The sequence below is a fragment of the Dictyostelium discoideum genome, assembly GCF_000004695.1.
Source record: "Dictyostelium discoideum AX4 chromosome 1 chromosome, whole genome shotgun sequence".
In the NCBI taxonomy this organism is placed as follows: domain Eukaryota; phylum Evosea; class Eumycetozoa; order Dictyosteliales; family Dictyosteliaceae; genus Dictyostelium; species Dictyostelium discoideum.
This window is the reverse complement of record NC_007087.3, coordinates 1,540,378-1,556,569: the sequence shown is the minus strand read 5'-3', so window position 1 is coordinate 1,556,569 and position 16,192 is coordinate 1,540,378. Positions and strand designations below refer to the sequence as shown.

The window sequence follows — 16,192 nt, the reverse complement described above, 5'->3', positions numbered from 1 at the left end:
AAAAAAATTTATTTTAAAAAAAAAAAAAAAAATACATATTAGTCATTGCGTTGAAATATTAAGTGGAAAAGGAAGAAAATAAAAAAAAAAATTTTACTTACTTGAACGTCTATTGAATAAATTAAATTAAAAATAGGTTTGAAGGTAATAGTAAAAAACAAAACTACAGTTTTTCTATTTAGTTTGAAAATTATTATAAAGAATGTTTTATAATATTGAAAGAAAAAAAAAAAAAAAAAAAAATTTTGATTGGAATAAATTATTGTTTTTTTTTTTTTTTGTTAATATATTGATTTTATATATAAATATATATGTTATATGTGAAGGTTGAAGGGCAAAGAGAGAGAAAAAAAAAAAAAAAAAAAAAGTTAGTTTAATTTAATTTTGATAAAAAAAAAAAAAAATTAAAAAAAAATTAAAAAAAAAAAACAAAAAAAAACTATCACAAGTGAGAAATTATTAAAAAAAAAAAAAAAAAAAAAAAAAAAAAAAATGTGGTTGTTAAAAAAAGATATAAAAAAAAAGTGTTGATGAAGAAAGAAATTTTTTTTTTTTTTTTTTTTTTTTTTTTTTTTTTTGCGGGGCTTTTTGAAGATTATTAAAAAAATGAACATGAGGAATTTAAATGATAAATAATAGTGGTGTTGGTAAATTTACAAATATCTTGGAACAATGAAAGCAATATGGTTGGGATATTAAATTAATAAAAATAATAATAATCCATATAAGTACTTTTTGTATATGTGTATTTTTTTTTTTTTTTTTTTTTTGGGTTTTGTGTGACGAAAAAAAAAAAAAATAAAAATAAAAAATAAAATTTTAAAAAAAAAAAAAATGGTTGAAAATCATAAAAAAAAAAACGATGATTGCCAAAAAAAAAAAAAAAAAAAAAAAAGATATATGGAAGTTGCTATTTGCAAAAAATAAAACAAAAAAAATAAAATAAAAAAAAAAATAATAATAAAGAAAATAAATAAATATAACTTACCAGTTGAATACAAATAAAAATAAGACTCTTGTGTTTTTTATTTTTATTTTTTGTTAGGTTTTTTTTTTTTTTTTTGAATATACACAAATTGGGTTTATATTTTAATATATGTGTTATACAGGTAATTGAACAAGCGTAAGTTTTTTTTTTTTATTTTTTTTAAAAAATATATATTATATAAATAGAAAATTAATGATTTTATTTAATATAGAAAATTATTGGATAATATAAAAAAAAAAATAAAAATAAAAATAAAAATGGAAAAAGTAAAAAAATAAAAAAGATAGTATATATATATAAAAAACGAGGACTGATTAAAAATAAAAATTGAAAAAAAAAAAAAAAATAAAAAATAAAAATTCAAAAAAAAAAAAAAAAAAAAAAAAAAAATCCAAAAAAAAAAAAAAAAAAAAAAAAAATCAAAAAAAAAAAAACTTTTTTTTTTTTTTTTTTTGGTTCATTTTAAGATTTGAAAAGATTCTTTGTCGTCGTGTTGATCTATTTTGGACAACTTTATTTTTTTTTTTTTTTTTTTTTTTTTTTTTTTTTTGAATTCTGTTGTTATTTTTATTATTTTTTTTTTTTTTTTTTTGATTACTTTTTTGATTATTATTTTTATTATTATTGATTATTTTGAATTTCATTATTATTTTGATTTATATCAACTATTAATTCATTATTATTATTATTATTATTATTATTATTATTATTATTATTATTATTATTATTATTATTATTATTATTATTATTATTATTATTATTATTATTATTATTATTATTATTATTATTATTATTATTATTATTATTATTATTATTATTATTATTATTATTAGACAAACATTTTTCAATTTTTGATTCATTAATTGGTTCAATTATTTGTGTGGGTGATAATGTTGATTTATTTTTCTTTGAGGAGCTTGATGATGACGATGATGAAAATCTATATTTTAATCTTTCAATAAAAACATTTTTCATTGTTTCCCAACTACCATGTTTCTTTAAAGATAAATAAATAACTCCAATAATTACTACAATTATTGCTAAACCAATAACAGCGAATATTGTACCAATAATAATTGATGGTGAAACATTAAATGATAAATTATTATATTGATTCGATTCACCACTACCATTACTATTTTCATTTCTTTTCACTCCATTTGAATTAAAATTTAAAAAATCACTACTACCCCTTAATAACACTGCAAAACATGTGAAATGATTTGTAAATCCTTTTACAATTATTTCATTCCTATCATTAGATGATGATGATAATATTAAATTATTATTATTATTATTATTATTATTATTATTATTATCATTATTATTATTATTTTCATTTATTGATACACATTCCCATTGATTACTTTTAATATTTATAAAACCTAAACAAAAATTATTAATTGTATCTTTTGAAATTATTAAATTTTTAAAATTATTTATCATTTTAAATGTAATATTTACAATGAATGGGAAATTACCATTTGGTAAAGTTGGATAAAATGGTAATGTTATATTTAAAACTGATGAATATATTGCATTTTCTCTTGATAAATTCTTTGAAAATCCAACACTTCTTAAAAATGAATCTGATACAGGTTCAATTGATAATAATGTTTGTTTTTTATTATTTTCGGTTGATGGTAAATTTAAATTAATTTCAGCAGTAAATTCACCTTTTTTATTATACACTTTAACACTTTTATCAATACCAGTTTCAACTGTAACTATTGTTTTAATTGGTTTTATATAAATTGGTAATAATTGATTTCCATTATTTTTAGGTTCAAATAAAAATGAAATTGGTGATGATGATATTAAGAGGTCATTGTTTTTTAAAAGATTAATTGTAGTAGTAGTAGTAGTACTACTACTATTTCCAAATATTAATGATGGTAGTTGACACTGTGTGTAATTATTTTTACATTCACCATTTAGACATTGAATTGGTTGAAGAATTGAACAACCATCATAATTTGAACAAGGTGGGCATGTTCCATCTGGACATAGGTCATTTAGTTTACAAGGGGTATGGTGAGTGAATAATAATGTTTTGGAAATACATTGTGATATTGATAATTTACATGACCCATCAATACAACGATATGGTAATATATTTGGACAACTTGGTAATGTTAAACATGATGATGTGGGTGATTTTGGGTTTGGATAAGGTTGACCGTTCCAACAACATTTTTTATATAAACATTCTGGTATTGATGATAAACATTCAGATGGTGATGAATAACAGTTACCATTAACACATGAAAATGGTTTACTTGATAAATTATCACATCGATTTTGTTTACTAATGAATGATTTCAAACAATTTGAAAATGAGTTTGTACAATCATTAGAATCTGGACATCTAAAAGGCATTGATATATTACATTGACATTGGCATGATATTGGTTCCAATACTTCATTTTCATTACATTTTTTATTGCATTTACATTGTCCAGTGGATGGAACCAATTCATAACCAACTTTACTATTACAAGATTGTCTATCACACTGTTTACCAATCCAAATATCACCACCATCACCACCACCATCACCACTACTGTTTGAATTACATTGACATTTATCTAAATCATTTTTAAGCCTAATACCATGTAAACATCTTGAATAACCTATTAACCAAGGTTGAAAATTTTTTAAAAATATTAGATCTTCATTTTTAGTTGTATTTGTAGTATTGGTATTTGTTAATGAAATATTACAAGTATATGGTATCATTGGTATTCCACTTGCTTTAATTATATTATTTGTACCATATAAATCAAAGCAAGTTAATTGATATAAATTTATAATATTTTGTAAATCTATTAAAATTGGTTCATCAAATGTAAATTTACAATTATTATTTTTTAAAATTAAATTTGATTCAATCGTTGGTATTGAATCAATTTCAGTGAATCTATACATTAATTTTTCATCCCAACATTTTTGAAATCTTAATATTTTATTTAACCCGATATTAATGGTTGAATTTGAAATCTGTTCCCAATCATCACCATCACCATCATCTGTTGAATTTGGACACGTTTCCCCAATCATTGTTATAGTTTTATTAAAATTATCACTTTCTTTTTTATTTAAACATTTTGAAATTGTTATTAAACTATTATTTAATTTTTTACATTTTAAATTAATTTCATCATATATATAATTTTCCATACAACCATCATTTATAAATAATAAATTACCCATTAAAAATTTTATATCATCTTCATCATTGTCATTATTATTTTCTTCAATAGAATTATTATTAAATATTAAATTAATTTGATAATTATTATTAGTTTTTAATTTTGATTTTATATTTTCATATTTACAACTTATTAATTTATCATAATGAAAATATAAATCAGTACAAGGATTTAATTTATCATTTTCAAAATATACTAATGATACATTTGTTAATCCATTACCACTGATTTCAATTCTGTTATATATAAATTGAATATTTGTAATTGATGGCCCAACCCATTTAAAAATTTCAATTTTATTTTCACTTGCAATTATTATAGAATTATTGAATAAAATATCAATTTTTAAATAATTGATTGAAATATTTGGATGAAACGTTTCATCAAATAATTGTAATTGTAATTTCCTTATTGATTTAAATGTTGTTATACCATTGCTATTCTTTTTAAAACCAATAATTACACCATTTTTATTTAATGTATAAAGTATTTTATGAGATGGTTCATATGTGATTGAATTGATTTTTTCATTTTCATTTTCATTTTGTAATTGAAATGAAATTTCACCTAAATTATTACCATTGTTTAAGTTGAATAAATTAATAGTGTTGGTCGCATTATCTAAAATAAATATTTGATTATCAATTGAATTTATTATAAAGTCAATTGGATCATTAATAATTCCTTTACCAATTGTAAATTGAATTTCATCTTTTTGATTTATAACTGTCATTCTTTTATATTTTTCATCAATAAAATAAATATTATCATTAAATAATTTAAATGATTTTATTGGCCCATGTTTTTTATTTAATAATTGTATAAATAATTTATTAATATTATTATTATTGCTATTATTTTTTAAATTTTTTGTAATACTAAAATATGGATATTTAAGGTTTTGAATTATTTTTTTATTTGCTATTACATCCAGTCTATCAGTACCTAATACATATAAATCATAATTATTATTATTATAATTTATTGCAATATTGTCTATTTCATTTATAAGTGTTGGGATTATTTCTTTACCAATTGGTAATTCATCAATTATTGAATTTGTATTATTTTTTAAATTATAAATATAAATCGATTTGTTATTATATGTAAATATTGAGTTTATTTCATTGATATATAAAAATGAGTTAATTTTATTTAAATTATTTATTTTTGATATTGTTTCCCCTATAATATAATGTTTTTTTTTTTTTTTTTTTTTTTTTTTTTTTTTTTTTTTTTTAGTTTTTATAATTTTAATTTTAATTTTATTCAATGAAAAACAAACACACTTACATTGTGATGTGGATGATGAGAATACCAAAATTAAATTAATTAAAAAAAATATTAGAATGAATAAAATTTTAGATTTCTTCATTTTTAATATATATACAAAAATTATTTTTATTTTTTTATTTTTTTAATTATTATTAATATTATTTTTTTTTTTTTTTTTCAACAATAAATAAAAATATCAAATGTAAAAAATGTAATGTATTTATTTTAAATATATTATCGTTATATATTTTACATTATAGGTAAGTGGTAAATTATTAAAAATAAATAAATAAAAATTTATTGTTTAGATTTAAATTTAAGAAAAAAAAAAAAAAAAAAAAAAAAAAAAAAAAAAAAAAAAAAGATCATTTTATAAAATTATTTTTTTTACCTTTTATTTTTGTTTATAATTACATTTTAGTATAGCAAAATTTTATATTATTTTTATACAATAACTGACTTTAATTAAATTTTGGTTGACATCCTAATTATTTTGTATATTAATTATCTACAAGATTAGAAAAAAAAAAAAATTATGTAAGATTTAAAATAAATGAATATTTTTCTTCAAAGCATTTGATTATTATTGTTTTGGATATTGAATTATTTTTTTTTTTTTTTAAAAACATAATGTAAAATTACAACTATTATTTTTTTATTTTTTTTAATTATTTTTTTTAAAAATTTTTTTTTTTTTTTTTTTAAATTTTTTAATTTTCCTTAAATTTTAATCACACTCACACCCACACAAACACATAATAAAAAAAAAACAACCCACCCAATTTAGATATATTATATATATATATATATATTGTTTACATTTAATAATCATCGAAATTCAAATAAACAAATATTATACCATTTTTTTTTTTTTAATTTATATATAACAGGAAAGGGGGGTTTAATTTTTTATTTTTTTTTAAATATTACACTTAAATAATGGGAAGGTATTTTTATCTCCAATTACTATTTATATCGATTTTATTTTTAAAATCATATTCAGCACAAAATAATGATAAAATAAAAAATGATGATGATTCTATTTATGTGAATAAAATATTTGGTGACTGTAAAGAAATATATTATAATAATAAATTAAATAATGATGAAAATTATAAAAATTATATTGGGTCATTATTTGGTACCTACTTTAATAATAATAATAATAAAGATAATAATAATAATAATAATAATTGTAAATTTAAAAAAGATAAAAATGAATTATTAAAATCATTTAAGCAATATTTTGAAGGATTCGTTTCATTTCAAGATGATGCAATCAAAGAAATTGAATCTATAATATATAGGAAATATTTACATCCAGATACTAAGGTTGTAATGCACCTTTTTGGAGATCACGGTATTGGTAAAACATTATCATCAAAATTAGTCTCAAGAGTATTATTTGAAAATGGTAGTGGTTTAGAAGGTGATGGTTTATTATTAATAAATGGTGAAGAATTTAGAATAATTGAACAACAGCCACCAACAAATAATAATGATAACAATGAAAATACAAAAATAGAAGATCAAGAATATTTAAATATTAAAATTCAACATCTTAGAGATAAACTATATAATACAATCATTAATAAACTTATAGAATGTCCATACAGTGTGATTGTATTTGACGAAATTCAAAAAATTGATCCATACATCATAAGTGTAATTGAACCATTTTTAGATGGTGCAACAATTACAATTTCTGACGAAAAGAAAACTACTACCACTAAAATTAATACATCATTAGGAACTTATATATTGACATCGGATTTTGATAAGGAGGGTATGACTTATAATCAAAGTATTTTAGAATTAAAGAGGAAGGCAACTGCAATGTTTAAGAGTATTTATGGTGATAGTAAGTTTTCGAAATTGGTGACTGAAAGTTTACCATTTTTACCACTATCAAAATCAAATTCAAAACTTCAAATTATTAAAGAGATTGAGAATTCATTTTGCAGGGAAAACCATCTATCAATTCTATCGATTGAATTGAAATCACAAGTTTCTGAAATCATTTTCCAAAAAATGAATACACTTTATCCAAATGAAAATTTCCGTGCAATTGAAAAGATTTTAAATTATTTAATCTTTAATAAAGTTTCAAATTTTATCATTCAAGATTACGATAAATTAATTGAAGAAACTAAAATAAATAATAATAATAATGATAATGAAAATGAAAAAATACAACAACAAAATGAAAATTATAAAATTCCTTTCAATTACGTTTATGATTCAATTTTCAAAATTATAAAAAACAATAAAATATTAGAAAATAAAAATAATCATAATGATGAAGTATTAATTACATTATCAATAAAACCAAATAATTTAAATAATCTTTTGATAATTGATATATTTCCATCGAAAAATGTTTATAAAAATACAAATTAAAAAAAAAAAAAAAAAATAGAAATAAAAATAGAAATAAAAATAGAAATAAAAATAGAAAATCAAATAAATAAATCTAATTCCAAAGTTTTCCAAAAAAAAAAAAAAAAAAAAAAAAAAAAAAAAAAAAAAATATAGATTTAGTTTTATTTAATTTTAATATATAAAATTGAGCACTCAAAAATACACAAAATGATCTGTAATTTTTTTTTTTTTTTTATTAAAATCTATTTTTATATAAATTTTTTTTCCCTTTTCGTTGTTCTTTAAAATAAAAAAAACAATTAAAAAAATGCTAAATTTGAATGTTTTTATTTAGCAATAATAAAAATAAAAAATAAAAAAAATAAAAAAAATAAAAAAAAATAAAAATCTTTTTTTTCTTTTTCTGAAGAAAATTTTTTTTTTTTTTTTTTTTAATATTATTTTTTTTTTTATTATTTTATTTTTTTAATTTATTTGTATAATTAATTTATTTATTTGTTTATTTATTTATTTGTTAATTGAAAAAAAAAAAAAAGAAAATGGCAACATCAATATCATTAGAAGATTCAATTACAATATTTGAAAAAGATCAAAATTCAGATGTTTTAATGTCATGGTGTTTTCCAACTATAACAGAAGATTTAAAGAGTGTTATATTAAATAGAACAAGCTTATTACAAGAAAAGATATCATTACAATTTAGCTTTAGTAAATTTAAAAACTCATGGATTTATATATATACAACATCAGTTGAAACCCAACAAATTAATAAAGAAGATGGTTCAATAACTCAAATTAATGTACCTGATAGTTTAAAAAGAGTTGTAGCATTCTCATTGGTATTGGTAAGAAATCAATTCAATCCTGAAAAGTATGGATCATTAGCACAAATAATGTCATCAGTTTATAAACAAACTGGTGATTGTTCGAAATTGTTGGAATGCCAACTACGTGTTTTCAACCGAGGTCAATTCGATGTTGGTTCAATGGGTAAATTTGTCGATTCATCATTCGATGTACGTAGAAGCTATTTACAAACTTCAATTAAAGATATCATTCAATTATTTGGTGAAGAGATCATTTTAATTTGGTCTGCTATGGCAATGAAAAAACGTATTGTTGTTTACTCTGAAAAGTTATCATCACTTTTAAAAGTAATTAGAGCTTTACCACTCTTTGTATTTCATCGTCAAAATTGGAATATTTTACGTCCATTCGTTACAATCTCTGATTTGGAATTAAAAGATTTGGTTTCAACTGGTGTTTATTGTGCTGGTTTCACTGATTCTTCAATAAAATCAAGAGAAGATTTATATGATATTTTAGTTGATTGTAATGTATTTTAAAATAATAATAATAATAATAATAATAATAATAATAATAATAATAATAATAATATATAATAATAATAATATATATTAAATAATTTTAATCTAAATTTATATATTTATTTTTATAGTAAGTTCAAAAGAAGTTTCAGTATCATCACAATCAAAAGATCAATTTATTTTAGGTTCATTTCATAAGGATGTATTAAGATTTTTATTAGATTCATTAGATGATGAAGAAATTACAGATCAAAATGTTATTAAAGGTTTAAATTTGAAAATGAAAGAATTATTAACAAAATTAGAATCTTTAAAAGAAACAAATGAAGAAACTGGTAAATCATCAATCACTTTAGAATCTTTAGAAACTAGAAAATTACCAAATGGTATGAGTACTTTTCTTTTCAATATTGCAAATGCAGAAGGTTTAAATGGATAAAATAAAAAATAATAATAATAATAAAAGAAAAGAAAAGTAAAATAAAATAATAAAAAGTTTGTTTAAATTATAATTTAAAAAAAAAGAAAAAAAAAGAAAAAAGAATGAAATTCTTTTACAACTTTATTTTATTTTATTTTTTTTATTTTTTTAAAAGTTTTAAAAAAAAAAAAAAAAAAAATATTTTGTTTTTTTTTTTATTTACAATGCTTTTTTTTATATATATATTTATAATACCTTTGAAAATATATATGTATGGTATTATTAAATATTAATATAATTATTATATTTATTATTATTATTTTTTTTTTTTATCATTCTGATAAAAAAGAAAAATCACTATCATAAATTTTATCGGCTTTACACCAAACTATTTGATTATCTTTACCATATTTAATTTCTGTAATATTATTCCTACAAGGAATTCTATCAAAGTTTTTAAGAGGACAAGAGTTGATTTTATCGGTACCATTACATTGATATGTAATTACAAATTCATCTATTTTATCCTTTAATTTTTCATCATAGATAATTCTCTTTACAACCTTTGTTGAGCTAATAAGTTTATCCCTTGAGGCTGTCTCTTCGTTGGCTATGGATTCCTTTTCTAATTTTGTTAACTTTTTACCTTTGGTAATTAAATCGTATATACATGTGGTGGTAGTAGTACTATCTTGGTCATCTTCTTCAGATGTTTGTTGTTGTTGTTGTTGTAGTTGCTTTAATTTTTTGGCTTGTTTATATGCTTTGGCTGCTTCATAGTCCTTGGTAGTAATTGGAATAACATTTCCAGTTTTACTAACTTTTGGTCTATCTAATTTATCTAATTGATTAATTTCTTGGGATGAGTACTCATCGAAACTATCTTCACTGCAATCGCTATCGCTGTAGTCATAGTTTCCATTTACATTTTGTTTATCTTTTGCATAAGTTTGGAATGAAAAAATATTTGCTGAGGATGATGATGCCATTTTGTGGTTGGTTGTTGGAAAAAAAAAAAAAAAATTGCGCTAAAAAAGAGTAATATTTAAAATAATATTATTTTATCTGTATTATATATATATGAATATGTATGAGTGTGAATTTAATTAAAATAAAATTTTTTTTTTTTTAATTTATATTAGTTTTTAAAAAAAAAGAAATTAATTTTTTTTAAAATTTTAATTTTTTTTTATTTTTTTTTATTTTTTTTTATTTTTTTTTTAATTCTTTTAATTTTATTTTTTTTATTTTTTTTTTATTTTTTTTTAATTTTTTACATTCCCACAACATTCCGGATTCTTCTCAAAATTAAAAAAAAAAAAATAAAAAATAAAAAAAAAAAAAAAAAAAAAAAAAATAATAATAAATAATAAAAACAAAAAAAAATAAATAAAAAATAAAAATGAATAAAATAAAATAAAAAAAAAAAATTAAAAATTAAAATAAAAAAAGAATAATAATAAATAAAATTATAAATAAAATAATAAATGTAAAAAAAAAAAATAAAAATAAAAAAATAAAAATAAATAAATAAAAAATAAATAAATTTTGAAAATATTATTTTTTTCACGAAATTAATTGTATAAATGAAAGGTGACAAATTTAAAATAAAAATAAAAATAAAATAAACGATTTTGAATCCACTTTAGAATTATCTTTTTTTTATTTATTTTTTTTATTTATTTTTTTTATTTATTTTCAATTGTCTATCTCTTTTATTTTATTTTATTTTATTTTATTCTTTTTTATTTTTCTTTACTTTTTTATTTTAATTAATTGGCCATAGATATACCAATTTTTCAATTTATTATTTCAAAACTCACCAAATCAAAAAAAAAAAAAAAAAAAAAAAAAAAAAAATCTCAAAATAATGAAAAATAATGATAATAATAAATAAATAAATATATATTCGTTTTATTTGTGTGTTTTTTTCTTATTAAGTGATTTTTTTTTTTTTTTTATTTGAATTTTTTTTTTTTTTTGATTTAAATTTGTTTTAGCTTTGGTGTAGGGGGTCAGGATCAAGGCGTTTTCTGTAGGGGGTCTAACGCACTCAGATATTTTTTTTATATCCTTTTTTTCTGAAAAAAAATATCAAAAACTTAGAACAATCACACAACACTATTTTTTTTTTTTTTTTAATTTTAAAAAATTGATTTCATGCAATATTAAAACTTTTTTTTTATTGTATTTTTTATTATTATACTTTTTATTATACATATATAAATTTAAAAATAATAACAAATGGAAATACTTAAAAATCAATATTTGTTTAGAAAAATATTTTATTTTGTAAAATATGATAGACCAAATTTAATATCAATTTATTCAATTTTAAAAGAAAGTAAAAATAAAAATAAAAATCTAATGAAAGAATTAGTAAAAGAAAAAATTTTAAATAATAATTATTTAATTTTTGAAATTCCTAAAAATCTATCTAAAGGATTTCAATCATATGAAGATTTTAATGAAGATAAATCTGAACCAGATGTAATTCAAATATTAATTGAAACTTATAAAAATGAAAACCAATTTTTTTTTAAATCCTTATTTTCAAATTATTCATTATATTTCATTACAAAACAACCAACAAATAATAATAATAATAATGAAAAGAAACAATTTGATAAATTAGTTAGATTTATATTGAAAAGTAAATCTAAATCAGCATTAAAAGTATTAATTAAATATCATGAATTTAAACCAAATATTGAAACATTTAATATATCACTATTGGTTAATTCATCAAAAGAAATTGTTAATTTAATATTGCCACATTTAAATCAAAAAGAATACGAAGAAATTATATCAACTAAAAAATGGAATGAAGTTTTAAAAGATAAAGATATAAAATTTAAATTATTAAATTATTTAAATGAAAAGTTTAAAAATAATGAAAATAATGAAAATAATGAAAATAATATTAAATTACCAAATTATTATAGAGATCCATATGATCAATCAAATTTATTAAATCAAAGAAGACCACCTTTAAGTTTTGGAAGATTTATTAGTACTTGTAAATATATGGTATTACATCCAAATTTATCATCATTTATACAACAATCACCAACTATTGAAGAATTGGAAATTTTTAAATCTCAATTTACAAAATCAGAATTAAAATTAACATTACCAAATTTATTTTTAAAAAATCAAATTTACAAAGAGAATGAATCAATTAAAAAGTTGTACAAGTTTTATATAGATTATAATAATGAATCAAGTTTAAGATATAATATTATTTATAATGTTGATGATTTTGATTTAAATAAAGAAAGCATTCAAATTAATATTGAATTTAGTAAAGGAGTAAAATCAATTAGGTCTTTATTTAATTTATGTTTAGATTTTGCAAATTTTAGATTTTTAAATCAATGGTTTAATGCAGATTCAATAAATGCAAGTTTAAATGATGAAACAACTATATTTTCAAATTGTGAAAAAGATGAAAAACAGAAATTAGATTTCATAATGAATGTTTGTAATTTTGGTCCATTGGTTTTATTTCTTTTATTAATTAGATATGATAATATTGAAATTTTATCAAAATATATAGAAAAGGTAAAAAAGACAAACAATAATGGTATTAGTAGTTTTGGTAGTAGTAGTGGTAGTAGTGGTGGTAGTAGTGGTGGTGATGGTAGTGGTGATAAGGATTTATCACCAAGAATAACAGAATACATTGATATTTTTAGATTTTATACTTTCTCATACATAAAATCAATTGAAATGTTAGAATATTTATTTAATAATGGTTTTAAAGATCATTTATTGGATCCAAAAACATCAATACTTTATTTAAATGGTAGAATTGATTTATTAGAAAAGTTTAAAGACTTATTATTATCAGATACAAATATTATGAAAGATTCAAATTTAGTTTGTGGATTATTTACAAAAGTTGAAAATAATAAAGTTCCATTGGTTGTTATAAATTATATGGTAAATGAACCAACTGGCTTTTTCAAATCAAAATATACTTTCAATAATTTAGAATCATGGTTAAATCAAGTTAGATCAGATTCAGATTTACAAATTATTAAAGACTTAATAAACAAATCACCATTAATTAAAAATTTAACATATACTTATAGAATAACATTATTGGTTGATCAAAAACATCAAATTGAATTATTTAATTGGATTTATGAATATAGAAATGATGATATTTTCAAAAGTGGTATTTGTAGATTATCAATCATAAAATATTGTAACTTTTTATTCCTTTCACAAAGATTCGATGAATTATTTAAAATTCAATTTTTTTCACAAATGGTAATTGGTAAAACCAACTTTCACGATAGTAACAAACCATTATTATATTATTTAAAACAACAAAATGGAGAAATTGATAATTCATTACTTGAAAGTCATAATTTTGGTTCAACAGCTGATGAAATGGATTTAATTTCAAAGTCTGTAGGTAAATTAGAAGATAATGGATCAATTAAATTTGTGCAATTATTAATTGAAAACTATTTACCATTATTAAATAATGATTCAAGTTTGTCAAAATTACCAAAAATTAAATCATTTTTATTTAATGTATTTCAAAGTTGTGCAGATTCTGGTAAAATTGAAATTTTTATTTATTTAAATTCTAATTATCAAAATATTTTATCTCAATGGTTATTAGATATAAATTTAAATATAATTTCTCATAGATATTTAAAAAATTATTTATCAAAAATAATAAACAAATAAACAAATTTTTTTTTTTTTTTTTAATATTTTTTTTTTTTTTTTTTTTTTTTATTTATTTAATAATTTTTTATAAAATTATATTATTTTTAAAAAATTATTTTTTATATGTTGAATCGATTGGACCGACTTTAATATTAGAGTAGACAACGTATGCATTTGGATAATTTTGTTCAACTTTAGATGGAACACCAGAGGTAGTTGGACAAGATCCACGAGCAACACCTGGATCTGTTGGAGATGAAGTTGTTGGATATGAACTATCGAGCCATAACATGTTGGCTTGGTAATCATCCCAAAGACTAAGAACAAGAACCATACCATCCTTTAAGGCTTCACCCATTTTAGCAAGACCACCATGTTTAGTGAAGGAATCTTCATCACCAAATACTTTCTTTTGGTTAGTACAAAATTCTTCATTGACTTCATTACCTTCGACACCATCAATGGTTGATACTGATTGAGAGATAACGTTACCATCTTGTACATACAATCTCTTGATTGAGGTTAATTTGCCATCGGATGAACCATCGTCAGTAATGAATTGAGTTACAACAGTAATTACAGAGTTGGTATCAATCATTTTGTTTGGACCAAAGAAACTGGTGTTACCCATACGGTATGGATTGTAATCACAACCATCTGGATCGCAAATACCACCATATCTATTTGAAGAAGCAGCACCACCACATGAATCACTCTTACATACGCTTTGGCTTGAAGTATCACATGGATGTGGAGTTACAGCAGTTGCCATATTGTTTGCTTCCCAAAGATCCATTTCAGCGCAACATGAACCAAGATTACCATATCCAGTATTTGGATTATTAGTTGATGGAATCCAACCATCAACATTTGCAGAACCACTAATAAATTTAAGATCTCTTGGACATTGGGCATCACAATAACCAGTACCATATTTAGCACCGGCTTCATTTGTTGGGAAACGAGCAGAACCACCATCGCTATCCATTGAGACTAAGTAGAGTGCACCATTGAGACCACAATCGAGATTGGAAACATCAACATCAAAAGTGAATTCTTGACCAAGTACATGGAATAATTGGTAATTTGATTCATTTGACATGAGGAATAAACGAGAACCAATGTTTTTACCTTGACTTTGAGTAACGAAATTCAAACGAACTGAATCTTCGCTAGTGGTAACACCATAGACACTTTCATAGTTTGCACCATCCAAATAACAGTTTTCAGCACATGTTTCATCATCTGGACAAATGGTTGGATTCCAAGTATTACCAGTGTAACAGTTTTGACCTTGTGCAGAGTGTACCCATCTCCAATTTGCATCAACTACAACCTCACCTTGAATTGTTTCACATGAGCCACCTTCTGAGCATTTTTGGAATGTCATTGGAGGATGTACTTCTGGTGTTAATTTACCAATCTTTTGTGATAAAGACATATTTACTAATGATAATAGTATAAATGATTTTAAAATTCGATACATTTTTGATTTTACAATAATGTTTATTTTCTAATGTATTTGACTATTTGATTATTTTTTTTTTTTTTTTTTTTTAAATATATATATTATTTATTTGTTTGTTTGTAATTTAATTATTTGACAAATGACACTGGAAATTAATTTTAAAAATAACCTTTTATACTTAAAAAAAAATCAATTTTCAGATTTTATTAAAATCCCATTTTTTTTATTATTATAAAATTAAAAATTTAATTTAATATATTATTAAAAAAATAAAAAAAAAACATTGTATTTTCAGTTTTTTTTTTTTTTGCATTGATTAAAAGTTTTGTTTTTTTGTTACCTTCCTAATTTGATTGGTTATTTTATTTTTTTTAATCATTTTTTTCATATTTGTGGTTTTTTTTTTAGAAAAAAAAAAAATAATAATAA

At 19.8% G+C, this 16,192-nt stretch overlaps 6 protein-coding genes across 6 annotated transcripts; 3 read left to right on the top strand and 3 right to left on the bottom strand.

Moving 5' to 3' along the window:
- Positions 1–1,609: 1,609 nt before the first annotated feature.
- Positions 1,610–4,933, bottom strand: DDB_G0268572 (hypothetical protein; the record flags this gene model as incomplete). The annotated part of the gene is made up of 1 exon (XM_642500.1): positions 1,610–4,933. One exon carries the CDS (start codon positions 4,931–4,933, stop codon positions 1,610–1,612), a length of 3,324 nt encoding a protein of 1,107 aa, XP_647592.1.
- A 1,481-nt stretch (positions 4,934–6,414) lies between these two features.
- On the top strand, positions 6,415–7,875 carry DDB_G0268156 (hypothetical protein; the record flags this gene model as incomplete). The annotated part of the gene is made up of 1 exon (XM_642499.1): positions 6,415–7,875. One exon carries the CDS (start codon positions 6,415–6,417, stop codon positions 7,873–7,875), a length of 1,461 nt encoding a protein of 486 aa, XP_647591.1.
- A 521-nt stretch (positions 7,876–8,396) lies between these two features.
- Positions 8,397–9,624, top strand: fam45 (FAM45 family protein; the record flags this gene model as incomplete). Its single annotated transcript, XM_642498.1, has 2 exons — positions 8,397–9,189; positions 9,317–9,624. 2 exons carry the CDS (start codon positions 8,397–8,399, stop codon positions 9,622–9,624), a joined length of 1,101 nt encoding a protein of 366 aa, XP_647590.1.
- A 314-nt stretch (positions 9,625–9,938) lies between these two features.
- Positions 9,939–10,595, bottom strand: DDB_G0268154 (hypothetical protein; the record flags this gene model as incomplete). Its single annotated transcript, XM_642497.1, has 1 exon — positions 9,939–10,595. One exon carries the CDS (start codon positions 10,593–10,595, stop codon positions 9,939–9,941), a length of 657 nt encoding a protein of 218 aa, XP_647589.1.
- Positions 10,596–11,850: 1,255 nt separating this feature from the next.
- Positions 11,851–14,313, top strand: DDB_G0268152 (hypothetical protein; the record flags this gene model as incomplete). The annotated part of the gene is made up of 1 exon (XM_642496.1): positions 11,851–14,313. The coding sequence occupies one exon, from the start codon at positions 11,851–11,853 to the stop codon at positions 14,311–14,313; it is 2,463 nt and encodes an 820-aa protein (XP_647588.1).
- Positions 14,314–14,407: 94 nt separating this feature from the next.
- DDB_G0268446 (glycoside hydrolase family 7 protein) lies at positions 14,408–15,781 on the bottom strand (the record flags this gene model as incomplete). Its single annotated transcript, XM_642495.1, has 1 exon — positions 14,408–15,781. The coding sequence occupies one exon, from the start codon at positions 15,779–15,781 to the stop codon at positions 14,408–14,410; it is 1,374 nt and encodes a 457-aa protein (XP_647587.1).
- Positions 15,782–16,192: the final 411 nt, after the last annotated feature.